At 35.7% G+C, this 14,877-nt stretch overlaps 1 protein-coding gene across 6 annotated transcripts in view; it reads right to left on the reverse strand.

The window, feature by feature from the left end:
• GGNBP2 (gametogenetin binding protein 2) overlaps positions 1–14,877 on the reverse strand; it is a 30,086-nt gene that overhangs the window by 12,545 nt on the left and 2,664 nt on the right. For all 6 annotated transcript variants that reach the window (XM_032498325.1, XM_032498324.1, XM_032498323.1 and 3 more), the window contains 4 exons: positions 9,847–9,927; positions 8,306–8,559; positions 6,035–6,133; positions 1,668–1,781 (listed from right to left, as the gene is read on the reverse strand). In XM_032498325.1, coding sequence (XP_032354216.1) covers positions 1,668–1,781; positions 6,035–6,133; positions 8,306–8,559; positions 9,847–9,927 — 548 coding nt within the window. The remainder of the gene's footprint in view (positions 1–1,667; positions 1,782–6,034; positions 6,134–8,305; positions 8,560–9,846; positions 9,928–14,877) is intronic.

Consider the following 14,877-nt stretch of genomic DNA (forward strand, 5'->3'; position numbering starts at 1 on the left):
AAACATTTTCCTAAGGCAGAGGTTTTACAGTATCCTAACACCTCATTTCTAATGATGTACTAGCAAAATACTTAACTGGCTAAATACTGTTACCAAATCTTTATTATAAAGTGCTCAGAAAGGTCCACTAAATAAAGTAGAAGTGCCAAAAAAGTACATTATTCAGATGTTTAAAAATCACTTTCAACTGATTATACCTCAGAAACTCAACTTGTATCTAAAACAAGAACTAGATACACAGGAATTACAAGGACTTGTGGGGGGAAAAAAAAAACAAAACACCAAGGATTTGCAAATCCAGTGTGCAAACGTTCACTGATGTGATTACTATGTGTCAGATACTGTTCTAAGTCTCATTATGTATCATTGATCCTCATAACAAACTTAATCTTACAATAAATCAGTACCATCAGTACCATCCCGAAAGAAGAAAAACACTAAAGCACAGAAAACTTGTTCAAAGTCATAATCAATAGAACCCAGATTCAATACAATCTCCCTTAATTACTTTCTTAATCATAACTTCCCCACATCCTTAATATATTTATAAAATGGACTCTACCTTTCTTACAAATATAAAATATTGCCCCCCAAACACAGAAAATATCTATAATCAGTTCAGGAAATTTCAAAACATTAGCTCTAATAACTAGTAACTTATCACTCCAAAAAGCTATCTTTTGGATGGACCAACTCAAATTGAAAGAGAAAAGAATTTACAGTGGGGCTACACATTTATATATGCTTTACATTTATAGAACCCCTCTCCCAAACTCTAAATAGTTGACACATTCTTTATTCTCTTGGGTATAATCAGCCAGAAAGGTAAATAAACAAGAAAGTTTGTAACTGAAGGATGAAAAACACTTAATAAACTTAGTACGGCAGGTTAAATCGTTAGCTCATTGTGATGCACAATGTGAACACCAATCGTGGTAATGCCAGTTTTTATCATTTACGTATGTTTTCTAGAAGTATCCCCAAAGCAATCGTGTATATCTGTCCCAAAGTGAAAGAACAGAAGACCACAAACCCAACATGTGACACATTTATATTAAAACAGTACAACTCCCCCCAAGAATGCCATCGCTAGATGGCTCCCTTACCAGTTTCCTTTCCTACTGCACTCTCCCTCCCTACGAATTTCCAAATGTTAATGACACTTAGAAAATTCCTTTGTAAAGTAGTATTCTAAAAAGAAAAATCTGAAGTTACTTTCATAGTACATGAAGCACATGAATTCCAACTGTATTTTTAGGTCTTGACAAACAAAAATAATTCAAAATATTACTAAGTAAAAGCTGCTAACTTTAATTCTGAAAATAACATAATGAAATGCTTCTATCATAAAAACAAGGAGTACTACAATTTCCAAAGTGATTAAGTCTACTTTATGTTGGTTCAGTTATTCTGTATTTCTTGAAAGGCTAGCTTGGAACCAACAGATAAAAATTACAAAAAAAACCGAAATGTGGGCCCAACAAAAGAAGGCCAACACTGAGAGTCATTCCATTAAGGAACTGCCTACTCTAATATTAAGCTCCACCTAGTGCCAGGTACTAATGGGAAGGCTGCAGTACTATTATATGAAGGTCAGTGACAGCTCAGCCTGGATGACTGACAGCTAAGGCACCTTCCAACTACACCGTGATGACCTTTACACTTACCTGTGTTTTCGCAGATACGTTTCTAGTGTTTCTAAAAGACAACTAGAGTCAATTAAAACTACTTCATCCCTGCATTCTTGGGACATTAGTTCCCATACGTCCATCCAGCAACCTCTGCAGAAAAAAAAAACAACAAATCTTAGTGAGAAGGAGGAATATATAAGGGTAAAACATTAAAAAAAAAAAAAAAAAAAAAAAGAGCAGGGTAAAGGATTGCTTGATTTTACCTGGCTGTTCCCTGGAAAGGTCCATAATGGAAAATGATCCTACACTTGCTGTCCTTCCTGTGGTCTTCACTACTTCTCTTATCTGTACTTAACTTCTCTGAACTGACACTGCTACTGCTCCCTTCACTGTAGTACAGTATGGTACACAAAGCTTAGTGACACTGAGGTAATCGGAAGGAATAAATTCTTTAGTCTAAATTAAAATCATGAACTCTTTAATACATTAAGATATTAGTAGGATAAATTTGCAAATTTGTATATAATTACATATCCACTTTAACCATATTAAAATGTTATCTAAACAGGTGCTCTTATCTTTATATAAAAACTTCTGCTCAACTATTAAGTTTACCTGATATAATTTAACATTTACATTTATCAAGATAGTAACTGGTTAATACACTAAGCATTTTATGAGCAAATCTACTTGGTATGTTTTAAAGTCAAAAGGGCTGAAAAAATTATATTTTCACCTATAAACATGGATCAATCTTCCACAAATTGAAAATTCTAAGAAGTTTTGATCTACTTATTGTGATTTTATAGCTAGGTCATAGCAATAAAATTCTTATCTAACTTCACATGTGTAAGTAGCTGGGAAACAGACTAATTACAGTAAATAAATTTTTACATTTACTAAAATAAAGATAGCATACTAAGATGAACACTTTATACAGCCTAAATCAGTAGTAAGTACTATACAAATAATTTTTTAAAAACTTACTAAAAACTTCCCAGACTCTCCCTCCCCCACAGGTTTCAATGTGGCGCTGGTCACGCATTTTTGCTTTGTTGCAGATGTGCATTCCAAGAGCAATGTGTTTCTATATTCCATTCAATGATAGTCTTCTTGATTTTTCATGATTCTGAACAACTGGCTCCTGCCTGTTCTTCTGCAGGTCTCACTACAGTCCTAGAAATTCATTACCTTGGATGCTTGAGATGGAAAAACTTCTGAATCTTTTCTTAACCTACTCTACTTAGCTAAGTAGGTATTTCTTAACACCCCCTGCCCACCATATAAGGTCACACACACAGTTTGGCTCTCTACTCCCTTCTCATGAGGACTCAGGCCAAGGGTCAATGTTCCTTATTTTTGAAGCAAAAACCTCAACTCCTGCTCTGTCTTGCATGTGACATCCTTTTATTCTCAACTCCCATATTTGCTATATTCTAATTATACTTGAGTGATTTATAATCTCCTAAAACTGAATTACTCTCAAACTCAGGTTCTCACTATTAAGGAAAAAGTTTACGAGATCAGAGCTGGGGAATGATTATTTCACCACCAGAATGTGAAAGCATTATTCTAAAAAAAGGTTAAAAAACTTCCACAGATCAAATCGATTTTATCCATAATCTCTCTAGACCAAATGTCTTTATACCACTCCTTCTTTCAAGATCAAGTTTTCTGAAAAAGAAAGTCTTTCCACTTCCTCATTCTACTGCCACAGTTTCCACTCACAGTTTAATCCATCACCACCTTACACAGCATTCGCTTTTCTACAAACACTGATTCGGATTCTGTTCCCATTCAACCACAGATCTGCTCATCAAGATCACCTATTCTCTCAGTGCTGCTATGTCCAATGGACACTTTTGGGTCCTTGATGCCTCAGCAGTCTGCAACACAGGTGACCAAACCCCCGGACTCCTGGAAAAAACTCTTTTCCCTTGGCTTCCTCCTACATCTCTGGCCGCTCTTTCTGGTTTCTTTAGGCTTATTCTTTTCTCCCATTAAACTGAACTCCTCAGCATTCCTCTCTCTTACCGTACTCTTCCTCTGACCAGGTAATTTAATGCAGCTGACCGCTGAACAACACAAGGCTGAATCGCGCAGGTCCACTCATACGTGCATTTTTTCCACTAGTATACACAATACTACACAATCTGCAGTTCACTGAATCTGTGGATATGAAGGAACCACGTATAAGGAGCACCAACTATAAGTTACACTTGCATTTTCCACTGTGTGGCAGGTCGGTGCTCCTCACCTCCATGTTGTTCAAGGGTCAACTGCATTATCATTCATCAGCTACAGGCCTACAACTCTGGCCTAGACCTTTCTTTCAGATCTCACACTCACTTCTAGACAGACAATACACTTGTGTTTACTTGTATGAATATGAATGAGAATACTCTCAGGAAGACTGAACTAGACTGTTACCATTGATTAGGCTGAAACCTAACCAATTGTATTACACTTTCTCTGGATAAAGTCTAAAGAGAAAAAAGGAAATAACAGCAAGAATATATACAAAGAAAAGTCACAGCAGCATTGAATCCAAAGTGGAGAAGGAGTCCTGGCTAGGCAGACTGCACTCCGTGGCCTGCTAGCCACATGGCATGCGAAAATACCTGAAGCTACCTTAGGACGCACTGCTTAAGATCAACTAACTCCATTCACACTGATTGCATAACTCAGCAAACAATCTTCCAGAACATTTGGCTTCCCACGTGGTGAGGCTAGAGCCGAAGGGGGATGTGAAGTCTGGGGGGGGTTTGTTTTTTGTTTGTAAACTGAAATGTAAGAAAATATAGCTGTATGTCAATGTAATAAAAGCAGATAACTGATGAAGCAAAGTCAACGAGAACAAGAGAGGAGATGGAATCAGGGCAAAAGTGGAAGGACTGGTCTTTGAAGGAAGGTGGCAGCGAGCACAGATGTGTAAGATGCTAGGGTAGCTGCTGCTTTTTAGCTTCTCAATGAAGAACATTCACAACAAAAAACCCAGAAGGCAGCCTTTTTATTACATCACACTATTCTATGGCTTTAGTCAACAGGTCATTTAGATAAAGGTTACTGTTTAATGAAACAGTTAGACTGCATTCTGCATTCAGAAAGTCAGGAATTCTCTACAGATATTGGTAAATGAGGTATGTGAAATAATTATCCTCAGACAACCACTTTAGGTTGTGTAGAACTTTACTGGGTTCAGAGTACTCTCACATTTGGATATCTTGTAATGCGTAGTTCTTCTTTAAATCTCGATTCTAACATATCAATGTAAAAAGACACTTTTAGAGAGAGTTGGGGAAATGTGAATATCTGGGGGTATTAGATTATTATAGTTAAAATTTTGTTAGGTGTTACAATGACATTGTCATGAAAAGAAAATGTCCCTATATTTAGAGATGAATGAGGAAATATGTGGTAGTAAAATAACATGACGCCTGGGACTTGCTTTAAAATACTTCAACAAAGAAAAAGGTGAATAAATGAAATAAATGTGGCAAATCTTGATAACTACTTAGTCTGAGTAAAGGTATCTGGGGGTAAGGGGGTCCTTGTATAGTCTCTCTACTTTTCTATGTGTTTGACAGTTTTCATAATAAAATTTAAAAAATTTTTGTTTCTCAGTATAGAAAAAAAATTATTATCACACCACCACCTGGCCATCCAGGTCCATTTACAGGCAGAAAATGTCTATATAATAATGATGTCAACACTACTACTGAGATATTCAAAAAATTAATTCTTAAAATTAATTCAGAAGTATAGTTTTACGTCATCCTATTCTCTCCAAAAAAAAAAAAAAAAAGTTACTTCTTAGAAACTCCCTTCAAATTTCATGGCTTCTCCTTACCACCCCCAGCCCCAAGTAATTATGTAGAGGCAACTGTGACACTGTGCTGGGAGATGGGGGCAGAAGCAGCCTTGGGCATTGTAGTACCTAACCAAGAAGAAAACTGCAAATTAGTTACATAAATGCACATTGCTATAACTGAGTCAAGAATTTTTTTAATCCTTGATAAATTATTAGGGAGACCTAGAGACAAGAAAAGACAAAAAAGAATAATTTATACATTATGACTACTACATTAATTAAAGAATACCACTACTTTGAAAAATTTAATATTGGCTACATAAATTTCCACAAAGATCTCCACTTCCTTCCTCTGAACCTTATTTAATATAAGGAAAAAACTTCAAAAACTCAAACCTATATTGAGACCCTATATAGTTCCAATGCAAAAAGTCCTACAGAATCAGGAGACATATTTACTTAGACCAATAACATGGTGTTATATGAATTAATGAAATAAAACTAGCAGTGTTTTTTTTTTCTTTTTGCTAAATATGATCAACATTCATAATCTTAACAATGACAAAGCATCTTGATAATCAATTCTACTTACCCCAAAGGTTTTGGTTTGTGCGTATCTAAGGAGTGCAACTGACATCTCTTGTTCTTTTTACTTTTTGGAATAGCATCTATCATATCATTTAGTTTGGACCTAATTAAAAATAAGCCATTAAAGGTTTGATTAATATTATTTTTCTTTAGAATTTTCAAAATCTCTATTTTCTGCTTTTTAGTAAGAAGTATATTTAAAGTATTACAGACAAATCACTTACTTTGAAAATTTCTCATCAGACAAATTCTAACCTAAGAATTTGTACATTTATATTCCCATTCCATTCCTAGTCCAGTCAAGGTGTTGAAGGAGACCTCCTCTGTTCAACATACTCTTTCCCCCAGACTGCATCTGTCTTACTCATCACTGCATCTGCACTGTATCTAGCAGTGTGCCCAGCACTCAAGTATTTTATGACTGATTGCTACCTGACTCTCAGCCATAGTCCCTGGTAGAAACATTATCTAAATATAGATCCTTGATGAGGAGCCATCAGTAGAAACTTTATGCAAATATAGACATATATAAGGCTAAATATCCATATCTTGCATCCAACCAATCAGCAAACCCTGCCAATTTTAACTTTTAAATATATCCAGAATCAACTCACTTCTCATCACCTCCACCATCATCACCCTTGTCCAGCTCGCCTCTCTAGCTTAGTCAACTGCAATAGCTGGCCTCCCAAACGGTCTTCTTGCTTTTACTCTTTGACTCCACATTCTAGGTTTCACTTAGCAGCTAGAGAGATCTTTTCCAAACAAAAATCGCATTATGTTGTTTCTATATTCAAAAACCCTCAAGGGCTTCTTGGGGGGGGGGGTATAGCTCAGTGGTAAAGCATATGTATGCTTGGCATGCACAAGGTCCTGGGTTCAATCCCCAGTACCTCCATTAGAAAAACCAACCAAACAAAAACCAAACAAAACAAAACCACTATCCAAGGCTTCTTTTCTCAGCCAGAGTAAAAATCCAAGATCTCTACCACCTCCTTTAAATAGGAAAGCCCCAGGGTTTAGTCTTCAGACCTCTTCTCTTTTCTTATTTATACTTACTCTTTGGTGATCACATCTCATTTCATCGGTTTAGATTATATATATAAATACTACTTATATGCTGATGATACAACTTTGTATCTCTAGGGCAGACCTATCTGAACTCCACCTGGATGCCCAACTGATATCTCAAACTTAACACATCCAAAAGTGAGCTCTGAAAAGAATATGAAAATGAATATATGTATATTCATGTATGACTGAAGCATTGTGCTGTACACCAGGAACTTGACACATTGTAAACTATACCTCAATTAAAAACAAATGTCAAAAGTGAGTTCTGCAAAGTTGCTCCTCCCTCCTCCAGTCTAACCTATCTCAGTAAATGGAAACCACTTAACCTGTTCTTTAGACCCCAAATCTGGGAATCATCCTTGATGCCCTCCTCTATATCCAACCCTTATCCAAAATTTGTGTTGATTCATTCTTCAAAATACATCCAGGATCCAACCATTTCTCATTATCTCTGTGGCCACTATACTGGTCACTATTATTTCTTTCACAGATTTTATTAAACAGCCTGTTTCTCTGCCCTTCCATTTATTCTCAACACACAGGTCAAAGTAAGCAAAACTTCAAGCCAGATCATGCTACTCATCTGCTCAAAACCGTCCCAAATCTTCCCATTTCACCCAAAGTATAAAAAATAAAAACAAAAACAAACAAACAAAAAAAAAACCCACCACCTCAAGATGGTACTACATAATTAGGCCTTTTATTACTTCTCTGACTTCATCTTTTATTACTGTCCCCTTCATTCATCTGGCTCTGCCACAATGGCTTCCTTGCTGTTCTTCAAATGTGCCAGGAAAACTCTAACTTCTGAACCCTAACACTTGCTGCTCCTTCTCCACCTTCCCTCAGATACCTACGTGTTTCACTCACTCACTTCATTCAAGTCTGTATTCAATGTCATTTTATCAGAGGCCTTCCCTGACCATCCTCCATATTAATTCTACCCACTCATTCTCTATCTCCCTTACCGGTTTTTCTTTGTAACTTATCATGCCTGACAAATTATGTATTTGCTTACTCTGTCTGCCTCTCCCCACATGAGAAAACAATCTTTACAGTTACTGGCACACTAGAAGATACTCAATAAAATTACTGAATTTGGACTCAAGTTTTGCCCCAACCAAATTTAGAAAACAAGCTACCAGTTTCACCAAGTTTAAAAATTTAACAAACCCATTTTTTCCTCATTGATTATACTCACCCATGTACATAAAATAATGTATAAAGCTTCTTTGCATCAGTCATGCAGCTTCGAGTTACGGATAAGACTCCCTTGGGGCCTACTGTTAGGGGTTCAAGGGCAGGATTTCCAGACTCTACAAGCTGGGAAAAGAGGCGCTCCACACTGCGACGACAGCCAACACATGGGACAAGCTGAGAAAGTGCACTCAAGACTTCACGTGATGTCACCACCATGGCAATACTCAGATCTTGTTGCTTAAGCATACTATGTCGCTGAGAGAAAGAAGGGGGAAAAAAGTCCTTAAGAAAGACATAAAATGACTTTCACTACCACTTCTGGTTCCTGTCCTTGTACAGTAAATACAAGGGTAGGAACTAGAAATAGGGCAGGGCAGAGCTTGCCATCTCCACCTGCAACTGAGTCAGAAAGGCAAGGTAGGCGGCCTTGTCCATGCTGTACTGAGTTTGCCCCACAAATCCCCCTGTTCTAGAATATAGGGTATATAAAACTACTTGGGAGGCCAGTGCTATGCAGAGCAAGAAGCCCTGCATCTGGAAAGCTAGTGCTTGTTCAGTGAGTATTAAGCTTAGTACTCTCACTTAAAGAAAAAAACAAAAAAGAATAAAGACACAATACAGGTTTACCATGTCTTCTCAGCCTTTAACAACACATTATGTTTAGCTACACAAGTGAAGTTAGGAAGGTGATCACGTAGAGCAGCAATTCTAAACCTGGAGGCACGGACAGGTGTGTCACGGATTAGTGGGGGAGAAGAAAGCCTATCTTACCTACGTAGGAGCCTGCAGTGAGTAACTAACATGCTGGTGCATATGAATGTTATCTGTTGGTTATGACAAGGGAGAAAAATGACTGAGAACCACAACTGCAGAGAAATAAGCAAAACTCTACTAAGTAAACTCTACCTGGATGGAGTTACAGTTATACTACAGGTAATACCTCCAGTTTACCACCCCACCCCCACAAAAACAGATGAGAAAGATAACTCCCAAGAAAGATATTCTCACATTTACCATTAAACTTTCATTCAAAGTTTTCTTCAAAAGTTGAAATAGAATTTTGAAGTAAAGTAACCATTTATCTTCCATTATCTTGATTATATACAGTATATTTACAAAGTACCATACTCTTTAAGAATTAAATAAAAATCACAAAAGTTTACAATACAGGATTAATTTTTTTTTTTACTTGAACAAAACAATTACTACAGGAAAAAACAAAAATGTTCTCAATGAAAGGTTGGCTACTCTATCTTTAAAAACAGAGAAATTAAATTTAAACTAAATTTAAAGTTAAAATTAAACTGGTGAAATTAAAGCCTTATGGACATGTAAAATGGTAACATACCACCACCAAATCTCTTTCACGTGACAGATACATAGATATACCTGGAGCAATAGTAAAAGAAAGCGACTTCAGTGCAATCTTAAGACCTAAAAAGCCCTAGGTAAAACAAAATTTACACTTATAACTAAAATTTTAAATGATTCTTTAAAACACACACACACCCCATTTAAAACATTAATTTTTAAAACTATTACCTGAATGAACTGCTTTAGTTGTGCACCATTATTTTGATGCCCATCGAGATTTAACACATTGTCAGGAAATTCCATCACCATCTTAACATGCAAAAGAATAAAAATCAATTATTTTATCTTATTTGAACAGATGATATAGACTATTTTATAGTCTTCTAGGATAGGAATAGACCCCTAGAGCCAGATTTGCCACCACCCTCCCACCCTGGTCCAAAAGCTTAAAAAAAAAAAAAAAAAAAGCCAGAAATGGTACAGTCATTAGAAGCAAAGACACTGAAGTCAGGCAGACATGAAATCAAATACCAGCTCTACCACTTACGATTTATGTCATACTGGGAAAGTTACTTAAGCTGTCTGATTTTCAGCTTCCTCATCCGTAAAATGAGACTAAGTAATAATTTTTAGTATCCCTCACAGAATGGGTTGTGAGGACTAAATTACATTTAGAAGTGTTTGCTGCAGTGGCTAATAACAGCATTTAATAAGTGAAATAACCTGATATCTTACATTAAATAGCCTGATATTTTTAGACATTCCTCTTAACTATGGAATATAGTAAATCTTATCATGTAAGTGACTATACATATATATACATCAGAACAGTACCTGGCACTTAGTAAAATGTTTGCTCTAATTATGAACAGAAAGGATACACTGAGATATTTATTCAATTTTCAAAATTCACTACTAGAGGAAGGGGGATATAAAACTTAAGGATGTTTCAGGATGTCAGATGATGGGAACTAGTAATTAGCACATTTCACTGATCTGTGACACCAGTGATTTTAAAAAGTTCCTTACTTATGTACCACTAGGAAAGAGCCATTATAACTGGAAGATGTCACCAAATGAAAGAAACTTTCCAATTTCAGAGATGTTAAAACATGGGAAAAAAAAAAAGCATGTCTTCAAAATACTGAAATAAAGTAACATTTATATCTTAACTAGAACATTTTTAAAGGTATCAAACATACTGTGCTAGGACAAACTTCTATTTCCAGATGACAAGGGCCACAAACTCCTACATACTCAGAGAGTGAAGTCAGGATAAAGAGATCCATTTGAGGCAAAAACAAAAAACTGAAAAACCCCACCCAGCTGTAGGGGGGGGGGGGCTTAAGAAGATTCCTCCATTCGCCAAACAGCATCACAAAGACCTACTTCTTCAATCAAGTGACCATTCTTTTCCCTCCACGTGACAAATGAGAGCCTTAAAACATACTTGTAAGAACAACAGGGGACTAAACAACTAAGGCAGGTATAAGCAATAGATAATAAGACCTTTGCTTGATTTGGTGAGAGGGGAACACTGGACATGTGAAGAGAGACAAACGAATACTAAGGATGGGCAATGATGCCAACACCAACTCAACAATCCAGAGGACTTCAGTGTATTTCATAGAACCAAAAACCACATGTGCAATGATTCAAATTTTTCTCTTTTCTTACAGAAAAAGAAAATATGTAATATATTAGATGTAGCTAATCTATAGGCAGTGAAAATATAGGTGGCTTTTTCTTTACGCATTCCTATCTTTCCAAAATGGATTAGAATACACACATCCCACTTATCATCAGGGGGAAGAGTTAAGTGTTCCCCGTTCCCAATTCCATATTCATTATACCACATTCAGAGACATGCTTCCACTGCAATAGCTTTCACTATTCTATAAAAACTTCTATACATAGACTATATTGCCCATATCTCAGTTTCAAGGATCAATTTATCCAATTTTCAGGTTTATCAATTTCTCTCCAGTTTTCCCTCTAAGTCACTTATAATATCTCCAAAAAGTGGTGGTAATAATAATAAAGACATCTACTATAGCTTTATATATACTAGCCATTGTTCTAAGCACTGTCATATGTTAACTGCCAACAGTACAAAGTAAAATTGATCACTAGTCTTAATTATCCTGGTATTAGAAATCCTGGCCTATGAAAACTGATGAAAGAATAGTATAACTTAACTCTCATTATGTTTCCCAAAACCACTACATGGTTTAAAATACAAAGAAATTTAAATGTCATGTAACAAAAAAAGGTACAGGATAAGCTTTTTTTGGAGGGGGGATAAACTTTAAAGCCATATAATTCAATAGAACACTGTAAGTCACTCCAAATCTACCATTTAGGCCATTAACACCTTGATTTGCATTTTCACTTGTGTAATACAAATATATACGCCATTTAACCATATATTAATTGCCATCATAAAAAAATTAAGACAATTATCTACACTATTTTAAAATAAGTGATAAGCTATCTATTTACCATATCAAGGTCTCTCCAGTCCAGTTCATAGGTGAAATCCTATCTTCAGCATAAATTGTTTTTATGCTGATGAACTATTTTATTGTTTTAACAGTTAAAGCAGAGGTCAAAGCACACATCTAACATATTGATAGCTACCTGCTGACCTTTAAAATACATACGTATATAAAATTTAATGGATAATACCTGCTATAGGAATCTTTCTTAAAAAGTCAACCAGGAACAGTTAAAATTTTTAAAAAACAACAAAAAAATCCCTCATTTCCAATCATTTCATTTTCACCTAACACAGAAAAATGTCAAGATCAGGTCTACTACTGAGTCTCTCCTGGGTTTCACTGGCTTGGATAATACTAAATTTTCCCTTATATTTACACAATCCACCTGGTTAGAAATTCTGCACTTACACTAAATAATTACTCTGTCCTTGCCTTTCCCTTAGGACAATGGCTTTTTACCTTGCTTTTTTTGGCCAATCACTATATGCTCTTTAATGTTGCGACCACAACAAGAAAAAGAGAAAAAAACAAAACAAACAAACAAACAAAAAAACAAGGAAGGTAAAGAGGATAGCAGCACTATTTTCCCCTCTTCTTTAAAACCACTTCCTTGACTTTAATTCAGATTCTAGGTTACCTAAAGGAAGACAGTCATGTATTTCAGGTGGGGTGTCACAGAGGAATCATTAGTGTCTGGCTTCACGATGAGGTTGCCTATCCCTAGCTAGCCAAAAATAGAACGAGTCATTGTCCTGCAATTACTGTTTCATAAAGTTTCTTGAATTCATTACCCACTTTCACTCTTAAGTATCTGTCCTGGTTTCTCCTGACCACAAATAATCTATTCTTAGTGCATCCTCACAAGCTCTAACCCAACAATAGTTTGTATTTACTAAAAATCATTGCTCCTTTAGTTTTACTTTTTTACTTCTTCATCCTCACAGCTCTTTGTAATATCTATCATCTTTGATAAATTAGTTAAATATTTAATTAGGAGTTGAAAGCAAACCATAAATATTAAAATTTTAACAAATGCTGAATACCTAATCCTCCAGTATCCGGATATGCTACATTTTAAAATCTTTTTTAAGACTCAGTTAAAAACCTTATCAGTCTCTAGCCTATTTAGATTGGTTTGAATTAGGAGGGTAAACCATGTTCCAGAAATATTGTACCAATTTGACAGTATGTATCAAGAACTTTATAAAAGGTTTTTATCCTTTGAACCAGTAGTTTTACTTTCAAAGGCCTGAAAAAAATTTCAGTGCAAAGATTTACACATTATTCATATCCTTAGAGTATTATTCATAGCAAAAACTAGAATCACCTCTATGTCCAACAAAGGAATAACGATTACATTATGGAATGTCACACAACAAAGTACTACATGGCCATTAAAGCTGTTTTAAATGACTAGAGAAAATGTTCTCAATATTACATTTAGTGAAAAAAAAAAGCAAGATATAAAATGTTACAGAAGACAATACATCTCAATCCTGCACCTGTGTGTCTCTATGATGCAACTACACCAAATGCTGCTACATCCTTAGTTACCTCTGGGAAGTAGGATAAAGGATCATTTGTTTTGCAGTTATTTGGTGGGGGGTGGGGGCGGTAATTAGGTTTATTTATTTTCCTGGAGGTACCGGGGATTGAACCCAGGACTTTGTGCATGCTAGGCAGGCACTTTACCACTGAGGCTACACCCTACCCCCATGCAGTTATTTTTAAAGATTATTTTACAAGGAGTATACATCTTGGCTCTATTAATTCCTTTTTAAAAAACTTTAAAAATTGTAATTTTACAAAGATGTTTCTAAAATAAAATCTGTATTCTGTCTATGTGCTATCCTATAATTCTAATGACACTGAGAAGTATTTTGGCTACATAGCATACCACTTTCCTAAATATTCCACCAGTTTACTTATTTGAGATTTTCTCAAATAAACCTACATCAGCACTGTACCCAAGTATTCAAACCCACTGAACTACCACATAAGCCTTTTGAATGTGGCTACAACACACCACATAAAAGAGGAGGCTACTTCCTCACATACAAGCTTGATTTCATTTTACAAACTCAACTCAATATAGCCAGTTTAATAAGGCGAGAGGTTTCAACTTCTGTTACAAAAAACAATAAATCTTTGTAACTGATTGTAAACATTGTAACTAGACTTAACATCTAGGAGCCAACAAGATTCTAAGACTACTTGAAATAAAGATCACACAGTGTTTCCTCGGTGTATTACTTATGGACCCTAAGAACAAAGACCAAACCAAACGTTAACTTCAGGGACACAATGCCATCAATCTACCAATGGACCAGTGCAGAGCACAATCTTCTGCTACAGGCATCTTCCCTCTCTATTCCCCAACAGGTGTTTGCTCTGCATTCTTCCTTTAAGTAGAGTTTGGTAGCATGGTTCTGAAAGAAACTTGTCTCCCTAAACATGATGCATTCCTGACAAAATTTCACTAACCAGCATTCAATGGCTGTGTAGATGTTACAAAATAAAGCAGTAAAAGGTCCCACTTAATCCCTAATGATAAAAACCCTTCCACAGTAAAGAAAAACTGCATCCTTTCCTAAATAAAATGCTATTTTAAGATAGTTAAAGTAAGACTAAATTTTATTTGCCTGGGTCACAAGTCCACAACACAACAAAAGCAAAACTCAACCACCAGATCAGTCCAATCCCAACTTCTCTAGAGAAATAAGTACAATGATAAACCACAGTGCAAGAAAATGTTTTT

This window comes from Camelus ferus, chromosome 16 (genome assembly GCF_009834535.1).
Source record: "Camelus ferus isolate YT-003-E chromosome 16, BCGSAC_Cfer_1.0, whole genome shotgun sequence".
NCBI lineage: Eukaryota > Metazoa > Chordata > Mammalia > Artiodactyla > Camelidae > Camelus > Camelus ferus.